Source organism: Hypanus sabinus, chromosome 1 (genome assembly GCF_030144855.1).
Source record: "Hypanus sabinus isolate sHypSab1 chromosome 1, sHypSab1.hap1, whole genome shotgun sequence".
Classification (NCBI taxonomy): Eukaryota; Metazoa; Chordata; class Chondrichthyes; order Myliobatiformes; family Dasyatidae; genus Hypanus; species Hypanus sabinus.
The window spans coordinates 118,517,357-118,531,751 of NC_082706.1; the positions used below are offsets into that span (position 1 = coordinate 118,517,357).

Here is a 14,395-nt window from a genome sequence, read left to right on the forward strand (position 1 = left end):
AGCAATGCTTCACAGGAGTTTCAGCATTGGCACAGAGGATGTTCAGAGATGGGGAGTGAGAAAAGGAGTGAGTGTATGTTAAAAACAGCGCTTTGTGGGAATTTTATCATTTGAACAGCAGCCAATCAGAGTTCAGGATTCATTAGCAAGTGCAAATTAAAATAAGGCAGGGGTAAGCCGAGTGGCCTTTGTTAGAGCAGACCGTGTTAAAGCGGGGACTTGAACTCTTCAAGGCTTCTGCAAGGTAAGGCTTGAGTGAGAGAATATGAAAAGTTGCAGGTATATTTTTTCCAGTTTACTTATCGTTTCCTTCTTTATATTTGCACAGTGAGAACAGTTGGGATGCCAGGCAGGATAGTTAAATGCTCATCTTGCATAATGTGGATGGCAGGGAGACCTCCAATGTCCCTGATGATTTCACCTACAAGAAGTGCATCCAGCTGCAGCTTCGAACTCTCCACATTAAGGAGCTGGACCTGGACCTGGATTAACTCTGGATCATTTGGGAGGCTGAGGGGGTGGCAGACAGGACATTCAGAGAGGTAGTTAGACCCAAGTTGCAAGACACAGGAAACTGGGTGACAGTCTGGAGGGTGAAAGGAGTTAAACAGGCAGTGCAGAATTACACTGTGGTCATCCCCCTCAACAATAGCTATATCACTTTAGATACTGTTGTGGGTTTATGACCTAGCAGAGGAATGTCTCAGCAGCCAGGTCTCTGGTACAGAATATAGTTCTATGGCTCAGAGAGGGGGTGGGAGAAGAAGGGATTTATTTGTTAGGGTAACAGAAAGAAGGTTCTGTGAACAAGAACAAGATTCCCAGATAGTAGGTAACCACCCAGGAGCTAGGGTCCAGGAAATCTCAGACTGAGTCCTCAGCTTTCTTAAATGGGAGGCTGAGTATCCAGAGGTTGCAATCCCTGTAAGTACCGATGACAAAGGTAGGAAGATGAATGAGGCTCTGCAAAGTGAGTTAAGGGATTCAGGTGATTAGTTAAAGGACAGGACCTCCAAGATTGTGATTTCAGGATGCTACCCATTCCATATGCTAGTGAGGCCAGAAACAGGAAGACGCTTAACACGTGCCTTAGGGATTAGGGCAGGAGGGAAGGCTTCAGATTTTTAGATCACAATGAAGGTGGGACCTGTTCAGAAGAGACAATTCGCACTTAAACTGAAGGGAGTCTTATATCCTCGTGGGAAGGTTTGCCGGAGCTGCATGGGGTTGTGGGGGAGAGTTGCAGGGGGATCCATACTTGTGAAATGAATTCAGTTAAGTTTCCTTAATCAATACATAGAAGTCTGAATGAGCAAGTGTGCAATATCTGATCTCCTATTAGGGAATGAGTCAGGGCAGGTGACAGAAGTATGTGTAGGGCAACTCTTTGCATCTAGTGATCATAATGCCATTAGTTTCAAGATAATTATGAAAAAGGATAGTCTGGTTCTTGGGTTGAGATTCAAAATTGGGGGAAGGCCAATTTTGATAGTATCAGAAAGAATCTGGCAAGTGTGGATTAGGACAGGCTGTTTTCTGGCAAAGGTGTACTTGGTGAGTGGGAGACCTTTAAAAATTAATTTTTTAGAGTACAAAGCTTGTATATGCATGTCACAACAAAAGGCAAGGATAAGGTTTAGGGAACCTTGGTTTTCAAGAGACATCAAGGCACGATTAAAAGACGAGGAGGTGCATGGCAGATAACAACAGGTAGGAAGAATTGAAGTGCTTGAGGAATATAAGCAATGTAAGAGAACACTTCAGAAATCAGGAAGGCTAAAAGAAGGCATGAGGCTGCCCCAGCAGACAAGGTGAAGGAGAATCCGAAGAGCTTCAACAGATGTGTTAAGAGCAAAAGATTGAAAGGGACAAATTTGGTCCTCTGGAAGATCAGAATGGTAATTTATGCATGGAGTTAGAAGATTTGGGGGAGATCTTAAACTGATTATTTTATGTTTGAATTTACTCAGGTGACAGACACCGAGACTATAGAAGTGAGGCAAAGGAGCATCAAGGTCATGGACCCCATACAGATTACAGAGGAGGAGATGTTTGCTATCTTGAGGCAAATTAGGGTGGATATATCCCCAGGGCCTGATATATTTCTCAGACCCTATGGAGGCAAGATTGCAGGGACCATAGTAGAGATATTTAAAACATACTTAGCCATGGGTGAGGTGCTGGAGGATTGGAGGATAGATAATGCTGTTCAGCTGTTTAAGAAAGGCTCAAAGAATAAGCCAAGAAATTATAGGCTGTTGAGACTGACATCAGTAGCAGCAAAGATTTTGGAAGGTATTCTAAAGGACTGGAAATGTAAGTATTTGGATAGAGAGAGGGACTAATTAGGGAAAGTCAACACGGCTTTGTGCTTGGTAGGCTGTGTCTAACCAACCTTTTAGAGCTTTGAGAGGAAGTTAATAGGAAAGTTGATGAAGGCAAGGCAGTAGATGTTGTCTATATGGACTTTAGCAAGGCCTTCATCAAGGTCCTGCATGGGAATTTGGTCTAAAAGGTTCAATTGCTTGCTATTCGAGATAGGTAGTAAACTTTGCTGAAGAAGTCAGAGAGTGATAGTAGATGATTGCCTCTCTGATTGGAGGCCGGCGACATAATGGAGTGCAGCAGTTTATCATCTGTATCAACGATCTGGATGATAATGTGGTTAACAGGATCAGCAAATTTGGGATTGTAGTGGACAGTGATGAAGACTCTAAGCGCCTGCGGTGTGATCTGGACCAGCAGGAAAAATGGCCTGGAAAATGGCAGATGGAATTCAATGTGGACAACTGCAAGGTGTAGCCCTTTGGGAGGACCAACCAGGGTAGATCTTGGAGTGTTGTGTGCAGCTTTGGTCATCTACCTAATGAAAGAAGCAAATAAGATTGAAAGTGTGCGAAGATTGAAGTTTGAGGGGAGACTTGATAGAAATATACACAATTATGAGGGTATATGCGGGGTAAATGCCAGCAAGCTTTTTCCACTGAAGTTGGGTGAGAAGTGCAAACATAAGGAAATCTGCAGATGCTGGAAATTCAAACAACACACACAAAATGCTGGTGGAACACAGTGAGTCCTGACAAAGGGTCTCGGCCCGAAACGTCGACAATGCTTCTCCCTATAGTTGCTGCCTGGCCTGCTGTGTTCCACCAGCATTTTGTGTGTGTTGTTTGGGTGAGAAGTCACGGGTTAAGGGTGAAAGGGGGGCATGAGGGTGAACTTCTTCATTCAGAGGGAGGTGAGATTGTGGAATGAGCTGCCAGCACAAGGGGTGGATGTGATTTCAATTTCAATGTTTCAGTGAAGTTTAGATAAGTACATGGATGAGAGGGGTATGGAGTGCTATTGTCCTGGTGCAGGTCAAAGAAACTAGGAGGTTTAAATGGTTTGGCACGGACTAGAGGTGCTGAAGGACCTGCTTCTGTGCTGTTTTTTCTATGACTCCATAACTCTATTTATACCCCTCATAATCTGGTATTCCTCTATCAAGTCTCCCCTCAATCTCCTATGATACAAGGAGTAAAGTCGCCACACTTCTGATACCCACAACCCACTAACCCCCATGGTACATCTTTGGATTGTAGCAGGAATCCTGAGCACTAGGAGAAAACCCATGCAGTGATCAGGAAAGCCTATAAACTCCTTAGAGGCAGCGGTGGGAATTAAATCCCAATCGATGATTGCTGACCATGCCATGATGAAATCTCTAGGCCGAAAACACTGACTGTTTATTTCCCTTCATGACCTGCTGAATTCCTCCAGCAGCTTGTTTTTGTTCCACAACGATTCAAATACCAGCCTCAGAAATCACAAAACTGGAGTGGAAACAAGTCAACTGTAATGACAGAAAAAAGGCAAGGATGGCGCTGTAGAGCCTAAAACAAACAGTATTTGTTGTTGGACTGCAACAAGAGATTATTCCATCTCTCCCTCTCCATATAAATCAGAATGTTATTTATGGTCATGTTTATCATTCATTCATTGTGATCAGGTGAAGAATAATTGCTACAGAAAACGAAGATGGAGGTTCATTTACAATTTTACAGACTTGTCAATTAACAATTGTCATAATTTATTAATAATAGGTAAGTTATGTCTTTTTGCATTACAATTAAACATTTTCCAGAAATATCACTCTTTTGCAGTTCCTGGATTGCTTCTACAAATGCAACTAACCCTTCTCCTTGATACAGAACAGGCTGTTTTGAATTGTGTTTCTAAATTCATGAGAACTTTCATTGGCACTAGTCCCTGAGCTAGCCACTTACTCTGGCTGCCTCCCACTTCTCTTGTAATTAGAGTACCTTCCCTTGCTCTATGGGTAACTGCTCCTCAAACTAAAAACGGCACGCTGTGGATTTGGGTGGATTCACTTAATCCATAATGACCATAAATTATATTAAACAGCTTTAAAATTTTTATACTGAATGACATTTCTGTAGCAATGTTTTAAACTCAAATGGAATAAACTTGGTGCTTTCAATGAGGCGACAATTATTTTACTCCCTCACATTACATTTATATTTTCCATTCTTGCCCAATTAGTGGGAAGTTTAACTTGTGCAGGAATTAATTATTTGCTGATACTTTTAAACATATTGTCAATTATCTGCTTCTTGTTTTCCATTCATGAATTTTTATTCTATTAGTTTCCCTTGCCTTCACGTTGTGCTTCTGACAAGGAATAAATGTCTAGTCATAAAAGGTAGAAGCAGACATCGATGGAAAATGAAAAGTGGATACTGTGAGGTTGATCTGGTACAGACTGTTCCTCTCTGCCACCTCAGACTTCAGTTTTGCATTCCAATATCTAACAGCTGTTGTGAAATAAACAACAGAATTTCTCACCTGCAGGTTAACACAAAGCTGTGATAGTGTCTCATCGATAAGACAGTCCTCTGGAAAAGACAAAAAAAACAGATTTTGAGAAATCAATCCCAGTGTAATAAACTGATTGAACTACAGCTTTCAACAATACATAAACAGGAAAAGCTGGAATAAGACTCATAAACAGGCTAGAAAATTATCTATTGCATTTATTCCACCCTAGCATGGCCCATATACTATTCAACCTTAAATACCAATCCCATCAGCTTTTGGCAGAAAATGTGTTTGCTCAGATTTCTAGTGTAGTTTTTGTTAGAGTGGTCATTTTATTTCATTGAATTTATTAACTTAACATACTCGTTGATTTTATTTTCCTTCATTTTCCCATGAAGTTAACAATGCAGAATCAATATTGCAGATACACGTAACAAGAACTTCAGATGTCTAACACTGTTCTTTAACTACTCTGTGACCTCTTTTGTGGCAAAATATAACAATGAATATAATTGGATGGATTCACACTACTCCAGAAAGAACCTTTCCTTCTCAGACATTCATCATAAGGTCGGTGGAAGAAAGTTTAAGGGAAATGTCAGAGCAGGTTTTCAACACGTGTATCTTAAACACTTTGTCGGGGGGGGGGGGGGGTGCGTGGAAGAACCTGTTATAATAGGGATATTTCAAAGTTCAAACTTCAAAGATTATTTATTAACTAAGTACATATATGTCACCATATACAGTCCTGAGATTCATTATCTTGCTGGTATACTCAATAAGTACGTAGAATAATAACCATAACAGAATCAATGAATGACCACAAATCGGGCATTCAACCAGACTGGAACACACGATGAAGAGTCCTTGAAAGTGAGTCCATAGGTTGTGGGAACACTTCAATGATGGAGCAAGTGAAGTTGAGTGAAGTTTCAAAATTTCAAAGCACATTTATAATCAAGGAACGTATAAATTATACACCCTTAAATTTGGCAGCCACAAAGCAAAAAGCCCGAATAACCCAATTAAAAAAAGACCCAATTAAAGAGAGAGAGAGAAAAAACACAGATCATGCAAACAATAAAATCCAACAGCATCCTGAACCTGACTGGGTCCCAGATCCACTCCTGGAGTAGGCCCAAACCAAGATTCCTTTGGTTCAAGAGCCTGATGTTTGAGGGGTAATAACTGTTCCTGAACCTGTTGGTATGTGTCCCTGATGATGGATGCTGCTTTCCTGCAGCAGAGTTGCTCAGTGGTGGAGAGGGCTTTACTTGTGATGTACTGGGCCATATCCACCACATTTTTAAGCGCACAGCCTTGTGGTGCACCTGTGCTGATGGAGATTGTGCAGGTGATTTTACCAAGGTGAACTGACTGGGGTTACCACATCCCTCAATGGCACCAATCTATTGACCCTACACTTCCAAACCTTCCACCTATTGGTCCTGCCCAGATTTTCAAGAGCATTTCCAGGTTTCACAGAAGCAACACGCCTCTTTTTTTCCCCCACACAATGAATGGCTTCTGAAACTCCCTTTTCAATGCCCTTGGTGCACTTTCCCTAACCCACCCCAAAACTAACCTGGAATCTAAACAGTGGTCTGCCCACTGGACTTCTCTCCCCACATCCTCCTGCACCTTCCTTCCCATGCATTGGCCTTGGCCTCAGGTGCTGTTGTGCCATGGCTGTAATGCATTTAAAGCATGCAACATGACCTTACTGCATGCCTTTTATAGGTTACTGTTCTAAAAATAAAGCTCCAAGTTATTCCACTCCATAAATATCATATTAAAATTAACATAACTCTACTCTGAATTCATCCTATCCGAGTCACAAAGTCTGCTGTAGCAACAGATGTCACCATAAGCTAAGGGATATAATTTATGGCAAGTTTAAACTGTAATCAAATTGCAATTGTTACACTTGCAAGATATTATGTTAGCGTATTCTTTAAATAAAAATTATACCCCACAGCCCTTTGTCATAGAGATCTGAAAAAAATAATACAATCATTATGATACTTTATAATAAAAATATATAATAACAGTTAAATTAGAACATAGCTTACATAACCTTTGAAAACAATGACATCCACAGTACTTGATTAAATTTTTGCTGGGGCCAGTTCTCAGAGCTGAATACAACTTGGCTGATCACTCCCAGAATTACCTCAGGCAATAAGACCGTAAGACATTGGAGCAGAATTAGGCCATTTGGCCCATTGAGTCTGCTCCACCATTCAGTCATAGCTGATCCTTTTTTCTCCTCCTCAACCCCATTCCCCAGCCTTCTTCCCATAACCTTTGATGCCATGTCCAATCAAGAACCCATCAAGCTCTGCCTTAAATACCCCAACAGCCTGGCCTCCACAGCTGCCTGTGGTAACAAATTCCACAAATTCACCACCCTCTGGCTGAAGACATTTTTCCACATCTCTGTTTTAAATGGATTCCCCTCTATCCTTCGAAGTGCCCTCTTGTCTTAGGCTCCCTCACCATGGGAAACATCGTTTCCACATCTACTCTGTCTAGGCCTTTCAATATTTGAAAGGTTTCAATGAGATCCACCCTCATCCTTCTGAATTCCAGTGAGTACAGATCCACAGCCATCAAACCTTCCTTGTATGATAACCCTTTCATTTCTGGAATCATCCTTGTGAACTTCCTTTGGTCCCGCTTCATTGCCAGCCCACCTTTTCTTAGATGACAAGCCCTAAACTGTTCACTATACTCAACATGAGGCCTCACCAGAGCCTTAAACCCTCAGTATCACATTCCAATTCTTTTATTCTAGACTTCTTGAAATGAATGCTAACATTGCATTTGCCTTCCTCAACACCAACTCAACCTGGTAAATTAACCTTCAGGGTATTCTGCACAAGAACTCCCAAGTCACTTGGCATCTCAAAGTGTTGGATTTTCTCCATGTTTAGAAAATAGTTTGCACATCCATTTATTTCTACTATCAAAATGCATGACTATGCATTTTCTAACATTGTATTTCATTTGCCACTTGCCTGCCCATTCTCCTAATCTGTCTAACTCCTAATCTAAAGCAAATTATCCTAATCCTAACCTCTAAAACAGGGTCTTAACTAATTGTTTCATTTTGTTAAAAATGTGTTCTTACTCATGAGCAGTTGGAAATAAAAATATTGCCTTTCATTAAATTTTAAAAAATAGAAGGGTTGGGAGAGTTCATTGCTTTATAGTGTTAATGCATTTCAATGAGGTGAAATACTGTGCTAACTGTCCATTTTCTGAGTGTGAATCAAGGAAACAGGGTATTTGCAAAAGTATAAAGGCATGGGTATAACATTACAGAGAACTGGGAACCTTATGAAAAGATACCGCATTATTAAACATTCTCAAAGCGTGAGTGCTACTCGCAAACTCCATGTTTATCTACATAATTCAGTCGATCTGAGAAGACAGTGTGATATTGCCAGCTTGCAACAGAGGGCAGTAGTGAGTTAATCAAGAGTAGTGCCACATAAAGATTTTTTTCATCAGCCTTAATTCATTGGTTAAAAAAAAGTCTTTTTATAACAATTTGATAGCTTTGCCATCACTTTTACAGGTGTGTTTTTATAATTTTCAGGATTAAAGGCTAAATTCAAATTTCCAAACCACTGTGATGTAAACTGAATGCAGTCTCTTGCTCTCTGAATTAATTATCCATCAGGTTACCCAATTCACAGAAACCACTTGGCACCAATTTATATTGTACAGTAACACAGCCATTGCCTTCTGAAAAAAGTGGTTGCCATTTCTCCAGTCACACAGGAATGTATAGTTTAACACAATTACATTTCTTACCCAGCTGAATCTGATGCACTTCTGGGACCTGTTTCATTATTGTACTGAAATAACAGAGGAGACCCTTGTATGCAGAGAGTAAGATTCGGCACAGGTTTTTGTGCCACCGGTACGCTTGCTGAAGGCAATTCTCAGAGGTGATAGTATTGCTCCCCTAGCAAAAAGAATAAAGAGATCAATACAGGAACAATGTGTTTCACAATGCAACATATACTGCAAATTCACTGTTATATTCAAAACTAATGTAACTAGATCAGTTTTCTATTTCCCTGCTCATTGACCAAGTTTGTGCTATCTACCCCAATTATTTCTGATTTGATAAGGCACCTTTGAAATTATTTGAGAGCTACATAAATACGAGGTGCCATTTTCAACCAGCATCATTTGCAGAAACAACTAAGCAATTTTGTAGATTTCTCCATGTATCCCCATTGCTTTGAATTTAAAATGAAAATGCTGTCAATCATTTAAGTCACTCTTAATCAACACTCAAAAATGTGTTATGTGCCATGCACTCCAATTTCTGTGAAAAACAGCAGTTGAATAATAAATGTGAATTTATTGTGATTTGCGAACTCTGCAAAATCCTTCCAAGGTTCTACTAAGTGGAAGTGCACAATCTACTATTTCAGACATTTTACATTCCTCATTGACCTATTTCATATTTCCTTACGATGTACGAAGAAGCTGTTCATCCCATGAAGAATACCTCATTTCCCAGAGTAATCATATTAGCACTGTTCTTCCATTATAGAACTCACCCTGCAGTTTGAGAGGGAGAAGCTGAAGTCGTATCAGTATTACAGTGGAGTAAATGGAATTACAGAGAAATGAGAGAAGGGCTGTCCAAATTTTATTGGAAAGGGACAATAGCAGGGATGACAGCAGAGCAGTGCTGGCCGGCATTCCAGAGGGCAATTGGGAAGGTGCAGGATAGTTATATCCCAAAGATGAAGAATTATTCTGAAGGGAGGATGAAGCAACCATTTAGGACAAAGAAATGACAGATGCACTTAATAGGTCTTTTGTGTCAGTCTTCACTGTGGAAGAAGATTCTAGTAGTATACCAGAAATCGGAGAGTGTTGGGGGGCAGGAGTGTTGTCACTGTTACTAAGAAGGAGGTGCTTGGGAAGCAGAAAGGTCTGAAGGTGGATAAGTCACCTGGACCAGATTTCTGAAAGAGGAAGCTGAAGAGATTGAAAAGGCATAAGTTATGATCTTTCAAGAATTACTAGATTCTGGAATGGTTCTGGAGGCTAGAAAATTGCAAACGTTACTCCACTCTTTAAGAGGGAAGGGAGGTAGAAGAAATTAGGCCAGTTACTCTGCCTTTAGTGGATGGAAAGATATTGGAGTCCATTATTAAAGATGAATTTTCAGTGTACTTCGAGGCATATGATAAAATAGGAAAAAGTCAGCATGGTTTCCTTGAGGGGAAACCTTGCCTGACAAATGTCAGATTTGCAAAAGTACTTGGGAGTCCTTGTGCAGGATTCCTTAAAGACTATCGTGCAGGTTGAGTTGGTGGTAAGGAAGGCAAATGCAACGTTAGCATTAATTTCTAGAGGACTAGAATACAAAAGCAAGGATGTTATGCTGCATTTTTAAGGCATTGGTCAGACCACATTTGAAGTACTCTGAGCAGTTTTGGGCCAACTATCTGAGAAAAGAAGTGCTGGCGTTGCAGAAGGTCCAGGAATGAAAAGGTTACCTATCAGAATCATTTGATTTCTCTGGCCCTGTACTCGCTGGAGATTAGAAGAGTGGGGAAGGGGGGAGGATCTCTTTGAAACCTATCGAATTATGAAAGCCCTAGATACAGAGGATATGGGGAGGCTGTTTCCTTTTGTGAGTGAGTCTAGGACCAGAGGGCATAACCTCAGAATAGACGTTATCGATTTAGAACAGGGATGAAGAGGGTCATGATTTTGTGGAATTCATTGCCACAGAAGGCCGTGGAGGCAAACTCATTGAGTATATTTAAAGGAGAAGCTGATTAGTCAGAGTGTCAAAGGTTATGAAAAGAAGGCAGGAAAATGGGATTAAGAGGAATGAAATCAGCCATGATGGAATGGTGGAGCAGACTCCATGGGCTGAATGGCCTAATTCTGTTCCTATGTCTCATGGTCTTATTTATTTCCTTGCAATCTATTCTCTCTCACAGGACCTCTAACATCACAGTGATTTTCCTAGCAACTACCTATAATTAGGATAATATATAACAAATTAACCTATCAATTAGCATGAAAGGAAACCACAGCATTCAGGGAAGCAACATGTTAACGCCAGGTTGCATTTTATTAGTTCTGAAGTCAGGACTTAACTTCTGATGAGAGACTGGAATTCAATAGCGAACTGTACGTTTGCTAATGCTAACCATCACAGGCAGTAACTCTAATTACAGCTCAACCCGTTACCAACTTCTGTCAGGTCAAACAGGGAGGCATCAAATGCTGCTTCCTCAATTTCAACAGATTACTATTTACAGTCTCCTCTGAGAAAATAGACAAGTTCAGATGGAATTAGTTCTGTCTTTAATGTTCTTTTACCTGAATCACTGTTTAGGTTTACAGTTAGCAGATAATAGGACTGGTAAATTGGCGATTTGATTTATTATTGTCAATTCTACCAAGGTACATTGAAAAAATTATCTTGCATTCAATTGATATAGAACTATTTATTACAACAATGCATTGAGATAGTACAAGCTAAAACAAAGCAGTGCAAAATAAAATTTTAGTCACAGGAAAAGTGCAGCTGGACCGAGATCAACAGTCCATTTTATCACACTAGGGAACTGTTCAATAGTCTTCAAACAGTGGGACAGAAGCTCTCCTTGAGCCTAGTAGTACATGCTTTCAGATCTTTTCATCTTTTGTCCATTTGGAGGGGGAGAAGAGAGTATGTTCAGGGTGGGTGGCATTTTTGATCCCATGGAGGGGAAGCTGGTTTCGATGATGTGCCTGTGTCCACAGCTTTCTACAGTTTCTTGCAGTCACGGGCTGAGGAGTTACCATACCAAGTCATGATGCATCTGAATCGGATGTTTTCAATGGTGCATTGATAAGTGTTGGTGAGGGTCGATGGGGAAATGCCAAGTTTTTTTAGCCTCCTGAGGAAGAAGAGGTACTGGTGAACTTTCCTGGTCATGGCGCCTACGTATTTGGACCAGAACAATTTATTAATGATGCTCACACCTTTGGACTTGAAGCTCTCAACCCTCCTGACTTCAGCTCCGTTGAGGTAAATGAGAACACACATATTGCACCCCCACCCCCATCTTCCTGAAGACAATAACAAACTCTTTTGTTCTGCTGATAATAAGTGAAAGGTTGTTGTCACTGATGTAATATCATGGGCTCTTTATCTCCTTCCTGCACTCTGACATATCAACATACAGTCCACTATGGTTGGGTCACCTGCAAACCTGCAGATAGATCTAGAGCAGCCCCTGGCCACATAGTTTTGAGTGTACAGGGAGTAGATTAGGGGCTGAGAAAGCACCAAAGTTGAGGATAATTGTGGCAGGGCGTTGCTGCCAACCCTTACAGTTTGCAATCTGTTGGTCAGGAAGTCAAGGATCTAGTTGCAGAGATGTATTGAGTCCCAGGTCTAGGAGTTTTGAGATGAGTTTGCTTGGAATTATAGTATTGAAGGCTACTGTTTATTGATCACAGCACCATCTAACTTAGGAGTCGATATCCTCATGAGATGAGAGCCAGGGAAATGGTGTCCGCCGTACACCTGTTTCAGCAGTAGGTGAACTGCAGTGGGTCTAAGTTGTTTGGGAGGCTGGAGTTGATGCATCAGCCTCTTGAAGCTCTTCGTGGTGGTAGAGATCAGAGCCACTGAGCAGTAGTCATTAAGCCAACTTACATTGTTTTTCTTAAGTACCAGGATAATAGAGGTCTTCTGAACGCAGGTTGGATCTTAGACTGAAGCAGGTAGGGGTTAAAAATATCTGCAAATAAAACCAGCAACTGATCTGCACAGGATCTAAGGCAGGCATGGGCAAACTATGGCCCGCAGGCCATATGCGGCCCGTTAAGCTTTTTAATCCGGCCCACAGAACTTGATGAAATTATATTAATAAACCTTGTTAACGTCTTTTCCCCGCAATTCTGGCATTTTCCCAATAGATGACGCACTCTATATACATTTGTGGCAACCCATTTCCTGGCACATCCGAACCGGCTCACAATTAGCCAGCGTTCTGGCTAAGGGAGATAGCCTGCGGGGATTTGTGAGCACAGAGCTTTGGAGCCTCTGCGCCACGGGGGGCAAGTTGAGGGAGGCTTAAAAGTGAGGCTGGGGATTTCGAATAAAGTTTTTTTCTTCGACTGCAGTTACCGACTCCGTGTCGTAATTTTAGCGCTGCATGTAGCACACCGCTACACATTGACCTTTGTTGAGGTGCAGCGTATTACTCCACATTTGCGCTTTACTCTTTGTTCGGCTCGACCTATTTGTGTAAACAGGTGTTCAGCGTCATGAACATCAACAAAGCCAGCCACAGATCCAAGTTAACTGACCAACACCTCAGATCCATCCTGAGAATCGCCACAACAAAACTAAATCCAGACTTTGATGCGCTGGCTAAAAAGGGAGACCAACAACACTGTTCCCACTGAAATTAAAAATAAGTTTCTTCATTGTGTTATGTAAAAAATGCATTTGAAAATATTTTTTTCAATAAGCCTTACATGTTACATGTCATTTCTGTTAAGTGATGGACATGAGTAGTGCGCAGGTGCACGTACGTTCTCAAAATAAAAAATGCGCTCCAGATCAAATAACGCGCTCCGCATACTGGCACACTCTCACTGTTCTGTCATTGTGCTGGTCGTTGTTGAGTTTTGGCACAGGGGACAATTGAATAAGAAGGAGCAGGACAAGTAGACCTGCATCTCCTACCATTTTTGAAATAAAGACAGTCAGGAGGAGAGTGATGATGATAATATCTTGAAGGATAACAGAATTTTCAGTGCTTTAAAATAATAAATGTTACTATTAAAAAAAGCTGTATTTTATTTATTTAATTTTCAGTGTTTTAAAAGTTATTTCAATAAATAGCTAAATACCATGGGACTTCAAAGACAGATATTTTGTTGTAATGCATTTGTTCATTTTCAATTGAAATTAAAGCACATGTTTTCTACATATCCCATGATATTTTATTTTCTCTTATGAGGTGTATTTCCAAAACACTCCATCCATCTGCTCCTGGTCCGGCCCCCCTGTCAAATTTTAGAACCCTTTGTGGCCCTCAAGTCAAAAAGTTTGCCCACCCCTGATCTAAGGACATGGCTAGTGACACCATCCAAGCCAGTTGCTATCTGTTGGTTCGCTCTCCAAAAGACTGACCTTATGTACTCAAGCAGTCTCGGTTGAAGGTGTGAAGGACTAGCACATTACCACATTGATATTCACAATATAGTCACCTCTGTAGCAGTGCAAACAAATACTGACTTTCTGATTAACCTGTTTTATTTTGTTAGCGCAGATGATCCTAGGTTTCTGGTTGTTCTCTGTCCCACTCTCATTTTGATCTGCCTGTGACTCTTGTACCATTGTAACAAAAGCCGACACAAACTGGTGTAAGGATACTGATCTGAAAACTTAAATCTGTTAACCTGTAGCTCTCTCTATGGAAGCTCACTGGCCTGCTGATCATTTCCAGGATCTCCTAATTTAGTTTTATATAGAGATGGAGAGAGTGAGAGAGATAGGCACAGACATAGAGAGAGAGTG

General features: G+C 40.9%; 1 protein-coding gene across 2 annotated transcripts in view; it reads right to left on the reverse strand.

Annotated features, from left to right (window-relative positions):
* fam135b (family with sequence similarity 135 member B) overlaps positions 1–14,395 on the reverse strand; it is a 381,705-nt gene that overhangs the window by 94,364 nt on the left and 272,946 nt on the right. Inside the window, exons 8-10 of one of the 2 annotated variants that reach the window (XM_059975310.1) lie at positions 8,644–8,797; positions 6,793–6,816; positions 4,849–4,898 (exon numbers count right to left, since the gene is read on the reverse strand). In XM_059975310.1, coding sequence (XP_059831293.1) covers positions 4,849–4,898; positions 6,793–6,816; positions 8,644–8,797 — 228 coding nt within the window. The remainder of the gene's footprint in view (positions 1–4,848; positions 4,899–6,792; positions 6,817–8,643; positions 8,798–14,395) is intronic. The other variant, XM_059975315.1, reaches the window with a different exon arrangement.